We start from the raw sequence: 16510 nt of genomic DNA on the forward strand, positions 1-16510 counted from the left end.
CCCTCTACTCGCTTCAGAAATCAGGGAAAACATGTTCTTCCTAAGTACAAGCTGAGACTAATAAAGTAACTGATTTCACTGGGGTAGAGGTTGTGTAAAACCTCCATGTCTCGCAGAACTGTAAAACATTTCAGAAGCACTTGCCTTTTCACAACACAATTTAGTAATTCCCTTTTACTCAGTTGCTGTGGCACTGCCTATACCCACACCACCAGCACAGGGATTACTGAGCAGTATTCTTGGCAGGTGGCAGGACTGGAAGCCACTGGAACGGGCATGGCACGTTGTGTCACTAACACCTAATCCACCACCTCACAGTCCGCCATCCCCTGACAGGACCCAATTCATTTCTAGCAAGAACATGGAATTCAGTTCCTGACATAACTTACTGCTGCAGCAGAAGCTGAAATTAAATTTCCATCTACGGCAACAGGGATGAGGCTGACCGCTCCCCCCCCAACTCCCAAACACCCCAGTCCTGTTCAATATAGTTATGTGAGTGTGCATGAAGTCCTATAAAAGGTCATACAGTGCATGCTTTTGGCAGCAATTTAGACACAATCGATTGCACTTATTTTCCTTCATTAGTTAAAAATTAATTTATTATTCATTAGGTTTTATTATTTAAAAACAAAATTTAAATCATGGCCCTTTACCAGTCACACAAAATCAAAAGGAAGGAGCTTCACAATAAACCCACAAATGTATAAAATGTTCATATTGGCCTTCATAAAGAAAGATCCCTTTTGCTCACAAACATATCTACTGAAGAGTGAATCATTATACATATGTTCAATAAAAAATTAACAAGTTTATTCTTTGAGATTATTTTATTAAAGCTTTCTTCAAACACAACAGAGTATTGCAAAAAAAAAAAAAAATCACTGCAAGCTGCAGTCTCCTTAGCTTCTAGTTTTTTTGTTGGGTTTTTTTTTTCCTCCATGGTACTTATCTAAACCAGAAGAAAATGCATGGTGTACAAAACCATGTATATGATGACATACAGTAATTATAACCCTTGGAACAGACAGGTATTGATGTATAAATGCTTTAACTCTTAAAAATAAAATGCACAATGATGCTCTGCAATGAGCTGTACCTGAGACTCCCAGCAACTTACTCCAGAATTCTGTTTTCGCATCAATAGCAGATCCTCTGCACTGAAGTCACTTAATGTTTTTTCTTCTGATGCATACAAAATTGAGCATGAATTAAAAAAGGCCAAATCTTATCATGCGACACGACTGGCCTAAGCAGCCTGTAACTCCAGGCTGGGTTCAAGGCATAGGATAATCTCAGTCATCAGCTTTAAACCAGCCACATGACTGCTAACCATGGTGTATGCGTTCATCTAAGAATAAAGCCATCCCACAATACATACTGTATCATGATGTCGAATAAATATTTCTACAGCACTACTGCTGTCACTCCGTATCAAACTTTAGGGAGAAATAGCTAAACTCAGGGAAAAAAAAAAAATCATTCAGGAAAAGAAAAGTATCTAGCCTAAAACAACACAGTGAATATTAAATATTTTATTATTGGCATATAATTTGCAAATAAGTAATGACAAATTAATGACAAAATAAATAATAATTAGTAATAAATTTGGTCCCTTAGTAACTGCACCTTTAACTGTTTGTCAAAATAATCCAAGAGCAAAATCCAATGAAAAACCCATGAGCAGAACAGAGCCCAACACTAAGCCGTCTCCTCGTTCACCAGCAATGGTTCCACTTCCAGTGTTACTAAAACAGATTGCCTTCCCTTCTGCTGACAATACAGGATGAATTGCAGAGTCACCTGTTATTTTGGGGTAAGGAAGTAATTAACTAGGATACAGAGGTAGCATTTGCAGTACTTGCTTTCAATTAAAACCAAAATAAGCCATGCAGAATAAAAGCGGCCATTCATTTAGTTCCGGCACAGACTCCAAATACCACAGTCAGCAGAGGAAAGCTGTATCTAATTCATGTACTTTAGTGTCAGTGTTATCATTTATTTAATCCAAACTGTACAATTTTTGACATTTACATATAACCTTTTCCAAACCTTACTTAATGCCCATTTTCCTACTTCTTTAGGGCAAAAGGTTTAATCATATTTTACTCGCAACACTAGAAAAGGCAACAGAAAAATTCTAACTCAAAATTTCAGTTCCCCCTGGATTGAATACACACGGTAACATTCTTTACTACCTTGTCCTTGTGCTGCAAGGATCCTCAGTGTGAAATTTATTAGCAGAATAGGAACAAGGTTTGCCTAAGAACAATGTGGAATCAAGCATATTGCCCTGTACTACTCTAGCCTCAGTGGTCTGGGCTAAGCATGGGCACTGGTAAAGGGAGAAGTTATTAAGAAACTTTTCTTAGCAACAGATGAGCAGTGCCTGATCAGAAAATAAAACTTTCACTTCCTGAAAAATTCTAGGCAGTTTGATATTTACAGGCATTGACATGCAGACACCACTATGAGTCAATATTAATGCTGTATGCAATACAGATTTGTTTGCAATTACACATAATTATTTATTTCTACAGTAACACAGACCATTGGAAACATTGCTAATCTAAAAAGCATTAACAAGTATGTACTTGTCCTGTTTTCTTGATGGCTCCAGCTCTCAAATGAAATTATTGACTTTGAGCAATGGACAGGAGAGATTTCTTACTCTGCAGAATTTTTGTTAGATAGTTGAAGATTGTTATCAGAGCACTGAACCACTTCGTTTTCAGATAGAGATACCATTTTAAGATGTAACGATATGGTACAATTCTACCTAGCTATGCCCTTAAGTATTCTATTTTATTCTATGAAATACGCATAGTATTTTACAGAATAAAGGAATAAATTGATATGGAAGTGACATGAAATGCAAAGCAGCAAGTAGTCACAAGGGTAAACCAATGCCAGCCAGCAAAGCGGCCACTCTCTGCAGGGAAGGTTTATGGCTCCTACCTTTTTTACTCATTATTGATACTTTTTTTCTAAAAGATGGAGTGATTTCAGCAGTAGATTATTCTAATCCTAGCATTACTTGCTATCCAACTTTCTCCATTGAAGTTTTAAGAAGGATATTAGCTGAGTAGAAGCAGGTATAGTAGATGAGGTCAAGTACGGAGCCTCCAACACAAGGATCTGCACAAAAGCAGGTTTAAAGGTATGGGGTGGAGACAAAAGTGGCCATCTGCACGCCCAGGTACCTTGCACCACATCCAATGTATAAGTTCAGGTTTCACAGAGCCTGGATCACCACTACTGCTAGACATAAAATCCCATTCTAAAAAACAAATCAGTTTCTCTGGGAGGAATCTGACATATAGAATTCTACCAGAAACACTTTAGATCAGCTAAAATAACTTGGCTGGTAGACAATGGTTGTGAGAAGTCTGAGGCTAATGTATGTAATTATATATAAAAATAAGGAGGAGGGAGGAAAACAAAAAAGCTTTCTGGGAGGCCTGGGTGAATGAAGAGGAAATTCTCTACATCCTAGGCAGAGCCCTAGGAATTATCCCACCTTTTCAAAGCTTTCCAGTGCCCCACCTCTGAGGCTCCCCAGCTAAAGACTAGACAGGATTTCCTTCAGAGACAGAGAGACAGCAGCTCTGCATGCCTTTTTTAGTACTTCTATAGTAATATGTTTGGAACTCTTTCTTCTTACAGCTTCACAAATTATTTCTATAGTAATGAGGTAGTTATGAAGTTTACCCATGCCAAGTTCAAGGTCCTACACCTGGGTCGGAGCAATCCCAGGGACAGTTACAGGTTGGGCAGAGAAGAGATTCAGAGCAGCCCTGCGGAGAAGGACTTGGGGGTGTTGGTCCATGAAAAAATGAACATGAGCCGGCTCCAGTGTGCGCTCGCAGCCCAGAAAGCCAACCGTATCTTGGGCTGCATCAAAAGGAGTGTGACCAGCAGGTCGAAGGAGGTGATCCTGCCTCTCTACTCTGCTCTTGTGAGACCTCACTTGGAGTATTGTGTGCAGTTCTGGTGTCCTCAACATAAAAAGGAGATGGAACTGTTGGAACAAGTCCAGAGGAGGGCCACGAGGATGATCAGGGGATGGGAGCACCTCCCGTATGGAGACAGGCTGAGAAAGTTGGGGCTGTTCAGCCTGGAGAAGAGAAGGCTGCGTGGAGACCTCATAGCAGCCTTCCAGTATCTGAAGGGGGCCTACAAGGATGCTGGGGAGGGACTCTTCATCAGGGACTGTAGTGACAGGACAAGGGGTAACGGGTTCAAGCATAAACAGGGGAAGTTTAGATTGGATAGAAGGAAGAAATTCTTTACTGAGAGAGTGGTAAGGCACTGGAATGGGTTGCTCAGGGAGGTTGTGAATGCTCCATCCTTGGCGGTGTTCAAGGCCAGGTTGGATGAGGCCTTGGGTGACACGGTTTAGTGTGGGGTGTCCCTGCCCATGGCAGGGGGGTTGGAACTAGATGATCTTAAGGTCCTTTCCAACCCTAACTATTCTATGATTCTATGATATATAGCTACCACTTAAATTTCCTGCTTTTTTCTTATTTTCTCCTGGGCCCTACTGTACTTGCAGCTGAGCACCTCCTCAAGCCTTAATAGTTGCACTGGTGGAAAAAAAAACCTCTGAACTGTGAATCAAACTTGCTGAAAACATACTGTGGGCTCAGGACAAGCCAGCTCTTTAGCACTGCGTTATCACTCTTAGCCACCAAGTTGGCAACTGCAACAGAACTTTTAAGGTGGAATAAATTATAAACACAAGTTACGTGGAGCTTATCAAACAGTATTTCTAGAATATGTTTTTGTAGCAGATGTACTCAGCTGCTCATATTTTTTTAAATAAATGCTAAATTGCGAAGACTAAATACAGAAACTAACTTGCTACTCAAGTCTGCCTTTTTAGGGGAAACTTTAAGACCTAAGCATGCAGACAGCCCAAAGCAGAGGAGACAACCAAACTGAATTCTCAGAGTAAAGTTTATGACAGCCACTGAGCTAGTACCTCAGATTTTTAAATAATTTAATGACAATTAAAAATCCAGAACAGTTTTGAGACAAAAGCAGGCATTTATAAGAGTGAAGTTGTTTGGCTGGGAAACTCCTGGCTGCATTGTCAGGTCAGACTTATGTTCTTTGCACAGTGTCATTAAATTACAAAACATGATGTTTTGTAGAAGTATGTAATGAATTCCAAGTGGTTACTCTGCAAATCACAAAAGGTGCAAGAGAAGAGTCTGTGTACAAAGGCTTGGCTCTTGCTGAGTATACTTTGGCTATCTAGTAACAACCTGGCCACACTTAACGAAAAGAAGCACATGTGGAGGATTTGAATACAGTTCTGTGAAAATAGGGTGATGTCAAATAAAAATAAATAAATAAATGAAAAGAGGAAAAAAAAAAGCAAGCAAAAATCTTGGTAAAGCGCTTTGTCTGAACTAAGCACAAAGCAGAGCTGTTTGGTTTTGGTAAGAGCAGAGGAGGAAGGAAGCAGGGTGAAAGAGGGTAACAGACCTACAGAAAAGGATTAAGTTTTCTGGAAAAACCTGTACTAGATTGTCCTGGGTTCAGCAGCAGCAGTCAGTTTTTCTCCTTCTTGGTAGCTGTTGCAGCACTGTGTTTTTGACTTTTGGCCTGGGAACAAAGCTGATAACACCGATGTTTAGACTGACCAAGGACTTTGTGAGTCTCATGCTCTGCCAGGGAGGAGGGGGGGCCAGGAGGAAGCAGGGACAGGACACCTGACCCAAACTAGCCAAAGAGGTATTCCATACCACAGCACGTCATGCCAGGGGATGTAACTGGGAGCTACCCGGAAGGGCACGTCCTCTTTCTGTCGGGCTCTCTTTTCCGGCAGGTGGTATTGTATTCTCTTCCCTTGTTATTTCTCTTATCATTATTATTATTGGTGGCAGCAGTAGTGATTTGTGTTATACCTTAGTTACTGGACTGTTTTTATCTCAACCCGTGGGAGTTACATTCTTTCGATTCTCCTCCCCATCCCTCTGGGGGGTGGGGGGGGAAGTAGACTGCGTGGTTCTAATTTACAGCCGGGGCTTAAACCACGACATAGATTCAGTCTCTTAAAAACTTAGTGATGGCTACTGCTACAGGTCTAAGGGCAGAACTGCTCATCAACTGATTTAGTATTTTAAAATATGTAGTATTGCATCCTTATGTACAAGTGAAATATAATTAATCACAAAAGAAAGCTCTAATAAAGCCCACAGTTGGCAAACCTGGACCAATTGTCTCTGGCTGGTGATGTACCCTCTTAGGTTCATTTAAATCCTGAGCTTTGTGGTTTCTTGAGAGGCTCCAAACACCTTCAGCTGCAAAGTGGCAGTTGGAAGGAAACATTTAGTGGAAAAGAAAATCATGTCCCATTTACAATTCAAACGTGTGATGCTATGAAACGCCTCTTAAAATAAATAGAGGGCATTTCATACTTTACGAACAATTGGATACTTCCATTATTTATCGAAAATAACTTGCTTATTGTGCAATCAAATAACTTTAACTGTAGACACCAAAGAAACAGGATGACTGTGTTATCCTGTTAAACCAAGACGAAACAATTCCAGTGTAATCCTGCACTAAATAATGCTGAAGCTGCTGTTCCAGGTATGATCAGGAGTCCATTTGTTTCTAAAAATAGTCCACACCAGCAGTGTCAGATGGAAGCAAAAGAATACTGCAGCAGACACAGAGTAAGTGAACTCTTAATCCTGGCTTGGACCTTGAGAAATGAGAGTTTATTTTCCATGTAATGAAACTCCGGATACTATCAGGAGTAAAGTCTACTAGAATTAGTCAATTCCTGCAAGTACCCCTCAAAACAGAGACTGTGTTATACAAATCATCAATTATGAAACACTTTCCTCTTAGAAATTATTATTTTTTGATTTAATTCCTCAATTTTTCAAAACCCAGGTGATGCCATTCTTTGTTTTCTGGTCTAACAGGACGTATCAGTTTGTTAGATTTTTTTATTTTCTTGTTTGGCAAGAGACAGTAATGAAGCTCTCTTTTAAAAAAGCATTGACTTCCTTACCTTCAGGGCTTCTCAAAGCAGGAGGTCTGCTTTTATTTTCTCTTGATTACAAATACTTCATACATTTTCAACTAACACTATATACTTGACTAGATTCCTATAAGCTCCTCAACCTGATGTGAAAGCATCTGTTTTCAATATAATTTAAGCTGGAGGACTATTAGCAAGATTGGATTCAGACTCCAATCAAGACAGAACCCAGAAATGAATGTCATGTGCATACTGGCACTGCAATCCTGGGGCAGGGCTCAGACAAGGGGGAGGTTTGTGGCAAATATAAAAGTTCCTTTGCAGAGTACATCATTGAAAAGGCATCTGCAAATATGCACATAATGTACTGTAAGGGTCATCAAGATCAAGTTCTAGGGTTTTTTTGGTAAATAAATACTGGCTGGTTTATGTTTCCAGCTGGGGGCAGAAGAAAGAGTTACTACTTTGTTCATGGAACAAAAGGCCTGAGCACTCAAACCAGCCACACAGGCCAGCAACCCTGCATCTCTACAGTCTGCTCATGCAAAAGAAACTGCATTACTTCCTAAAAGATAAAACTACAATTTATTTCAGAACGGACCACGGGCCACAGTTCAGTCTTACAACTGCAGTGGAATATTGTGTTCCCACAATGCAGAATGTTTTACTAAAGTGCCCACTTAAATCACCATGGCTGGAGATACAAAAAACACAGATGGTTATTCTGAATGACAGTGTAATTTAACAGTCCATCCGAATGCCAGGGTTGGCTGTTGCATTGCTAGTCTAATTGGAGTGGCTTATGAAATTACTTTAATCAGAAGGACAAAACTGATGCCTGGGAATCATAACTTCTGGAACTGTTCCAGGTAAATCTGGTAAAGAAACTCCTTTTAATATGGAACGTATTAAGATAATATGCTTCAGTATGGTCCTGAAACCACTCTTCATTTTATCCTGTTTTATAGACCTATGCTTTTAGATGGCTTCAGAAAACCAAGGTGTTTTCAGACACAAATCTAAATCTCTTACTTCAGGAAAAATCAGCAAATCTCCTCTTTATCTTCTTTTAAAGTAAATACAAGCTATAGTAACAGAACAGGTGGCTTTAGACCTATAGCGAATAGTAAGACCTAGTACCACCACATTACTATTCACTAGGCTTTTAAAGCAAAAGTACAGTAATTACACTAAACATTTTGCTTTTAATTTGTTGATCACAAAATATTAACACTTAATCTACAAATAGCATGACTAACAATAACTAATATACTGTGGGCATCTCATGTATGTCTCCTGAATAGAAGAATAAAAAATTGTAGTGTTTTAAGTTTGCTCAGGGCTTTCAAGAAACTCGCATACTAGTCTAGACAACCATGTAGTTGACTAGTCCTCAGCATGACTCCGTGAGCATAGCTGCTGGTTTTCAGAGGCACTCAGTGTTTTAACACATCTGATTTTGCCCCAATCATGCAGTTAAGGGGTAGTTGCAGCATTTCTCTGTTAAGTGCTATTTTCTGAAACTAAGCTTGCCAAAACCTCATTGTTTATCTCCAACATTAATGCAATCTTACAATAATGCAATTTTACCAAATTCTCAAAGCTCTAATTCTTCATTAGCATTTAACAAGAAGCAGGTTTGGTTTTGGTTTGCTTGTTTGTCTGTTTTGTTGTTGTTGTTTTGCATTTTGTTTGTTTGGGTTTTCTTTTATCAGAGAGCAAACCTAAGAAAAACAGCAGCACAATGTGCAACCTCCCCCCGCGACTTTCAGTACACTACACACTGGCTACAGGATACAAATTAATCCGTGCAATGTACCCATAAGGGAGAAATAACATTATAAAAAGCATACAAATTATTGTTTAGAAAGAAGGTTTTATGATCAGGTTAGAATTATAGAAAAAAGATTGATTTTGAAACAAAACCCCACTTAATTTCTGATCTACTTATTAACAAGCCTATATTGAGAAACTCTAGGTATAACACGAAAAGGATACAAAAATGTCTAGAAACAAAACTCCAAAGCTCCCAATAAGCCATGGAAGATGGTGTAAGAAGTAGAGGGCCTGGAAAGATTTGGTAGCTGGCATCCTTAAAACAAGGCTCAGTCCGTACGTACAGTTTCCCACCATGGCTAATGCAAACAGCAGATAAGAGGTGCCTTCTGTTGATCTTCTTCGGAACTAAATACAAGGAAGTTTTTACAAATACAAAAAAATTTTAAAACCTGTATCACAGTAGCCAATTAGAGATAATTTGGCATTTTGTACCATAACACATCCAAAGACTTTCAGTCATTCTTGTCCATCTTTTCTGGGGCTCTGAATCATCCAAGCTTAGTAGTTTCTGCACATTTCTCTGAAAACTACAGTTGTTACAGTTCTTAGAAGCAGCTCTGACTAATGTGATTTTTATGTAAGTGTAAAGCAGCAAGGATAATCTGCTTCCAAATTATATTTAGTTCTTAAAAACTCTGTTGGTCTATCAGTCCACTTAATAGACCTTTTTGAAAATATTGTGGCATTCCAGCTGTGAAGGAAAAGGTAGAAGGGGAATATGAATAGGCTAGGAAATGAACTAATCATTTCCATAATGAATTAAAATGCCTGCATAGAACTGACAGTGTAAAACCTTCTGGTCTTTTTTGTGTTTGTTTCTGGTTTTTAATACACTGATAACAAAGAGGTTGCGGGAAAAAAAGTCAGTCACTAATGGTATCTTTGTGAAAAAGGGCTAAAATTCTAAACTAATTTTGTGCTAATGCTAACTTTTGATCCCATGGTTCATTACTTAAGGTAGACTAGTTTGAAGAAAGAAAAGCAGAAGTATTACTTGCTCATGACAACAATCACACACTATGTTTCTGCTCGTATCTGATAAACTCAAATACTTCATTTCCTCTTCCCATCCTCTTCCATTAAAGACCAGTGTTTTCCTAAAATTCTCACTATCCTCCTCTGAATGGGAGAAATCCCCCCTTTTTTCTTTTTTTTTCTTTATCATTTTAGAGTTCAAGAGGGCTCACTGTTATGGAGAATCCAACATCTAAAGCAACAGAGAGTATTCTGTAAAATATACAAGCATACTTAGCCAAAAACCTACTTACATTTTTATACAGCTGAGGAAATCTACTTCCCAAGTAAAACACGCAGGATATATAGCCACAAATGAAGCCTGACATTTCAATCATACCAAGAGAGATCTGAAAAAGAAAGGTACATATATTTTGGCAAGAATGTTTTCAGGCATTCCAGAGGATTAAACTGAGAGTCCACTGGCTGATTTTCTGGATAGAACTCCTTTCAAAGCAGTTCAGTGCTGCTCTTCAAATAACCATAGAGGGCTAGAAAGGGTTTAATCTTTATCTTGCAACAATGCAAACTGCTGTGTTGTAGCCATGACTGAGATCAAAACTAGTGGCAGGCTTTAGGATACAACACTAATATCAATCCAGTCCTCCTGCTAAAAAAGCTTGGGCACAATAATTCAAACCAAAACTAAGAACAGTAGCTAGGGCCACTAAAAAAATGAATCATTCTGTCTGGAGAAAGCAGAATACTCATTTTCACAGTTTAACAGTTCTTAGTTTTCTCACTCTAGCTGTGTTTTGAAAATAAGCTGCTTCCCTGCTGGGCAATGGTGCTGGCTTACAATTATTTTACTGGCATTAGTATGAAGGCCATCAAATTGCTACAACAGCCTGTGAACTTTCCAACTGAACTGACAGCAGCAGCAGGTACAATTGTAATTTTCCAATTCTATTGATTTCACTTGTGGCTGTGTAGTGTCTGCATGGATGTCTACAGTATTTAACGCAAGCAGAAACACAACACATATACAAGTTATTTTGCAGAGTGGCATACCCTAATGTCCCAAGGGACAGAATAAGTTTGGAAGACAGTTTCAGAAAAGAAGCAGTTTTATAACTTCTTTATTTTGAGATGTACGGTCCATAGTTAAAACATCCATATAATGCCACAGTTATGATTTCTAAAACATTGTTAAAAATGTCATCCAAATTTCTTTAAAGCTCACAGTACACAATCTTTTCAAGACACTTGGGTGGGAATTTTTTTGGAATAGAAGCAGATAAGAACTTACATTACTTCTTTCGATTACTGCACTCTGGTCTTGGTTTCTTAGTAACAGCTGACAGAGTAAAATAACACACAGTGCTATACACACCATGATCCAGGTTATACAGAAATTCTTCAGGCTTTTGCTGCCTAGAATGACATACAAAAAATTAGCTGAAAAATAACATCTGCTGTTAATTTGAGGTTACTTTTTGTTTGCAATATAAATATGTAAATGTAAAGGTACCGTTTCATGTATCTTTTTCTTGGCAGAAATTAAGGTCACCTCTTTCTTTCGGGCTCTGTGCCCACTCCTGCTCACTATTATAGTTGTGCTGTGTCTTTGTGCAACAACTGAGGGTAGAAGTGCAGGAACAGGAGAGGGACTCCTTCAGTGTGCATTGCTACTGAGAGAAAATTTTCATACAGTGCTGTGCTGAACCAGTCTCTACGTCTATAGGTAGCTAGATATCAAGCCTTACTGAGACCCACATATTCAAATACAGACTTCATACAGCAAGTCTCCATAGACAAGACAGCCTGAAACTGGCAGACAACCATACGGAACTCTGGAGCTACAGTACCTTCCATATCTGTAAAATGCTAGTAAACTCCTGCGATCACTGTTACCAGTGGAACAAATTGCTTATGGCATTAGTAAGCCTGCTCTAAAGACCTGTAGCCTAAATAGGATCCTGTGAAGTAACACAGACTTAGTCCTGCTGTTCCACAGGCTGCACTTTGAGATGCAAAACTGACCAAATTGCTAGGGTAGGCACTCCAGAACTGCGTACTGAAAAGTTATTTTTCAGTTTTAAGCAAAACCTCTACAGCTATGCAAACCATTGAGCTGAAACAGGCGCTGGCAGTTAAAATGTACAAAACCTTGTGTTTGTTTTCAAAAGTAGGCAGCAGGAAGGAAGGATGTTCAACACTGACCTATCTCCAGGTTTATTATCAGTTCCACATTGAATGAATCTGCTTTATCCCTATTTAGTCTGCTAGGCAGGCATCTGGTTTACTTCAGCTTTTTGTTACCTCTGATGCACCATGGATTTTCTTTGATACTTTTTTTTAGATTGATGAGTTTATGTTTTTGATTTGATACAATGTGAACAGAGCTTTCTGTCTTCCATTTCAGTCAAAACAGTAGTCCATTGGTAGGCTGAATGCTACAACTATTGCCAGGATTTTAGGAAGCACAACTCAAGTAATTTCATTCCCCTTGAATGTTTTTTAACTGTATGTATGGAAACAGAACACATGAAGATGTTAATATATTTTATGCTATAACCAAATAAAGTCCAGTTTCAATCAACATGGAGGAAACTAACTGAACCACACAAAAAAATAACGCTTGCTTTCAATACACATACATTTAAATAGCTGTAAGTAGATAGCAAAACCATGGAGTAAGTTAAAACATGGGGCCAGGTTCCACAAAACTATTGTATTTTTTTATGTCTATGTAAACTGAAAGTACTACATTAAAAATATTTACAGATACTATGTGGTAAGAAAAGAGAAAACCAGAAAGGAAGAGAAGAGAAAGGGCAGGATTTTCAAAAAGACCTGAGAAAACTGGAAGCAATGGGCATAACAACTTCAACCAGAATTTGTACACTCTGTTTTTTGATCCCTCTGAAAAAAATTATTCAAACACTGTAGAAAATATCAAAGGAAAGAGTGTGCCACATTATGGAGAACATTTTAATTGTTGAAAAAACTTACATTTTTTCATTTCCTGATTCTTGAGTTTATAGTAGACAAATTGTGAAATCATAATTATATCCATGTTAACATAAGAAATGGCAGTGACAATCTGAAAGAGAAGATCCATTCTCTTGTTCAGCATACAAAGAGTAGTTCAAAATACATTAATGTAATGTATGGAAATTTTGCTTCGCAATCATAATGTGAATGACAAATACAAAAGTACTGCCAAAAAGAAAGTAAGTTTCCAGTACAAAACAAGTTGGAGCTGCAAATCAATGCAGTGTAAACCTTATGCAACATAGTTGCAAATTTGGTAATTTTCAAGGATGCACAGCACAAATTCCCACCCAGGCCGGCTTACAAATCCTTCCTCTCCAGAAGTTTAAGTCTGCTCCACCTAGTTTCCCAGCACTTTGGAAGCTACTAATTCTACTCAGCACCTCTATTGCAATACGACAAATTTACACTTTCTCTTCACCTTTTCATAATGGGAAGATGGAACAGTTAGCATCACGCATTAGCTTGTAAAAAAGAAGACAACTCTATCCATGCTTGGGTCCATTTCCAGCTTGTGAAAACTTCTGCAGATGGCTGACACAAAGCCCTTTCTCTTTTAGTTAAGAGTCAAAAATAAGAACTGCAGATACAGTCTTAGGCACAATGTATTGCTGAAAATGACTGTTTCTTTCGGAGAAACCCTCCTCTTAGTGAAGAAAATGTATTTTCAAAATAGTCATATTAACAGCTTTGAACTAGTATTTCCCTGTTAATAAACAGCTTTCTTAAAATAAATAAAAAGACAAGAGAAAGTGTGAAGAGTAGCTGCCCCAAACCAGCTAAACAACACAACTGCCTTCCAGGCCCTTCCAGCCCTATGTACTCTGCAAGCTTATTTTGGCACTGAAGCTCAAATGAAAATTCCCCACTTCATTCATCACTGAGTAACTCCCAGTAAGTCTCTTTGAATGTTAATTACATGTGAAATGGTTCCTATGAAGCATAACATTTTCAATGTAAATATTTAGAAAATTATGACCTATTTTGCAAATCACAGTGAACAGAATACAGAACTTTTTTCTTTCCCTGTATCTACTTCACTGGGCAAGATTAAGTTATCTCAGAGTTTAAACAGACAGTTTGAAAAGGATAAGTAAAAAAGTACGAATACTGACAGATTACCTGAATTGGCAGTTGATTTGTTAAATAGCAGCCTATGAAATTCGTAAGATCTCCAGCTATCCAACCCAGCAGAAAGCCCAAAGACAGCGCTTGATCCACTCTTCCATTCTGATAGGCAACGTAAATCTGACTGCAATTCCAGAAGTAATTGCAATAAGCAAAAAAAAAGTTTAATAAGTTCAGAAGTATATTTTTCAAAATCTGAATAAAGAAAAATTAAAACTCTAGTCACAAGAGACCTATCACAGCAATACTCCACTTACCTTTTGAAGAACTCAGTATCAGTATAGTTCACCATCTCTAACATAACAAAAGACTCAAATCACAACCTCATTACTGCTTGCATGAGTACCTTTTTTTGTGGCTTGTATTAAAATACCATTTTCTGGTCCCCAGAACCATGCTCCAGAATGCCGCAGAACCTTTTTATATTTGCCTGCTGTAGACACCAGCCTTTAAGATACAGAAATAAGAAAATCCACTGCTATTTAACAGAGAAGTGCTAAGAATGAGCAAAGCTGCTAAAAGAGCAGCTAAATAAGCTAGATTTACCTTATGTCTCTAAATCGAAAAATTGTTATTCAGAATCACAATGGGGACTATGAAGCAATCCCAAACATGAGTCCATTAGACATACCTTGATGAATTTCATGCTAATATGACAGTTTTAATGTAAAGTTGCTTTTCAACTCGTATTTCAACTCATATTTCTGAAGGTAAACAGCTTACTAAGAGTGGTTTTATTTTGCTTCATTTCCATAGCCTTTTTACTAGTTCAGTAAATTACATCCCCCTTACGGGGACAGACTTTGGAGTCAATCCCATTTTGTTTCAGGCATTTTCACCTGCTGGGAACATTTCTACTTTTCCTTTGTCATCTCCTCCCTACATGTTTGAAACCTGAACCCAGTGCCAGCAACCAAATAGCAGCTGATTTAGCACTACCAAAGTGTTAACTCATGTATCACTTCTGACGTTTTTCCAGGCCAAATTTAATCGGCAGGAGCCAGCACAATAGTTTTGGTGACATAATATGTGGTCTGAATGAACACTAAGCCAGCTCCCACTGCAAGTATGCCTGCACATGCACACGTATCTCAGAATGGCAAAGATAAGAGAGGTGATTTATTCTCATTTGCTCTAAATGGCAGAGATTAGTGTCAAGTCAGTACACCAGAACAGCACATCAAGCTCATTTGTCAGCCACCAAATATTTCTGCAAACATGAACAACATGCTTCTCTGGCATATTATATCTGTATTATGCAGATAGAGAAACATATCCAAGATAAAATGAAAAAAGTGCAGCTTTTGAAAAAGGCTTCAGGCAAGATTACTCATGTTTGAATCTGAGGACTGCTTAAGATTTTAAACTTACGGTAGTGCAGCAAACAGAAAACAGACAATGGAAATCAGTCCTATGACAACGCTCCAATACTCCCACGCATTCTCAACACATTCTTCCAGGAGATGCCAAATCCATGGTGTTCCATTTATGCACAATCTCCTATTCTCTATTGGGGAGATATTGAAAGCTTGGGTATTCAGCTGAGAAGCCATCATTCCTGGACCACGATTCAATGTCACAAGTTTATTTCTGCCTCCTTCTCTACCCCATGCAAATCCACAAATCTGTTTATCAATGCTGATTATCCTCTGTGAAAAGACCTCCGCATCCAGACGGATACTTGATATTGCAGTTATTTCCAATCTCATAAATGGACCTGCCAAATTTGAAGAAATAAATATAGCTAGTGTGAATAAGACATTAACTGTACAACGCTTGTTTACATTTATTGCTTACAGAAGAGAAGTTAGTCTTCCAAGAAAGAAAAATATTTCATAGCCCATAACACTCATTAGCTCTTGACAAATCTGCAACACTCCAGATTTATATCACTATAGCATTTTAGTCTGAGGTTGTGAGATTGAGACTGCCAGTTACACTGAGGTGCCAGCAATTTGCCCGAGGGTAAAGTAAACCAAGCAATTTATTTGCACTTATGACCAAAACTCTGATTTTCATGTCCAATGTAATGCCAGTAAATTAACAGTACTTTCTTAAATGGTACTAACCCAGATTCTGAATACTCCACTCATATGTAGGAAGCATAAATACAATGTTGTTTCCTATGCAACCAATTTCAGGATAATGTCACAAAAAAGAAGTAACTTATGACTCAAGATTCCAGACTAGCATTAATGTCTACTTGAATCTAACTGGCCCATCAGACTAACTACTGATTCAACATAGTGTCGAGAAGTTTGCCTTACTTAATACTAATATGAGGAAAGGCTGAAAGCATAAGAAACTTGCAAAAGGCAAATGTAGGGCAATCCCACCCCCAAAATCCCCAGAATGAAACATAATAGTATAATATGGCTTAAATTTGAAAGGGTGGGTGTGACCTTCAAAAATATAATTATATAATTCTGGATATTTTTTGTTCTGCTGAAATATCCATCCTATTTGAAATGCTAATGTTTACTTAGAAGGCTAACCACTACAAAATTAAAGAAAATCTTAACAAAAATG

At 38.2% G+C, this 16510-nt stretch overlaps 1 protein-coding gene across 1 annotated transcript; it reads right to left on the reverse strand.

Annotated features, from left to right (window-relative positions):
* Positions 1 to 1121: 1121 nt before the first annotated feature.
* Positions 1122 to 15690, reverse strand: LOC308223951 (lysosomal amino acid transporter 1 homolog; the record flags this gene model as incomplete). The annotated part of the gene is made up of 7 exons (XM_080623484.1): positions 1122 to 1803; positions 9002 to 9187; positions 10111 to 10206; positions 11106 to 11230; positions 12812 to 12902; positions 13976 to 14105; positions 15353 to 15690. 7 exons carry the CDS (start codon positions 15688 to 15690, stop codon positions 1702 to 1704), a joined length of 1068 nt encoding a protein of 355 aa, XP_080479610.1. The 3' UTR covers positions 1122 to 1701.
* Positions 15691 to 16510: the final 820 nt, after the last annotated feature.

This window comes from Psittacula echo, assembly GCF_963264785.1.
Source record: "Psittacula echo genome assembly, chromosome: 7".
Taxonomy (NCBI): Eukaryota; Metazoa; Chordata; class Aves; order Psittaciformes; family Psittacidae; genus Psittacula; species Psittacula echo.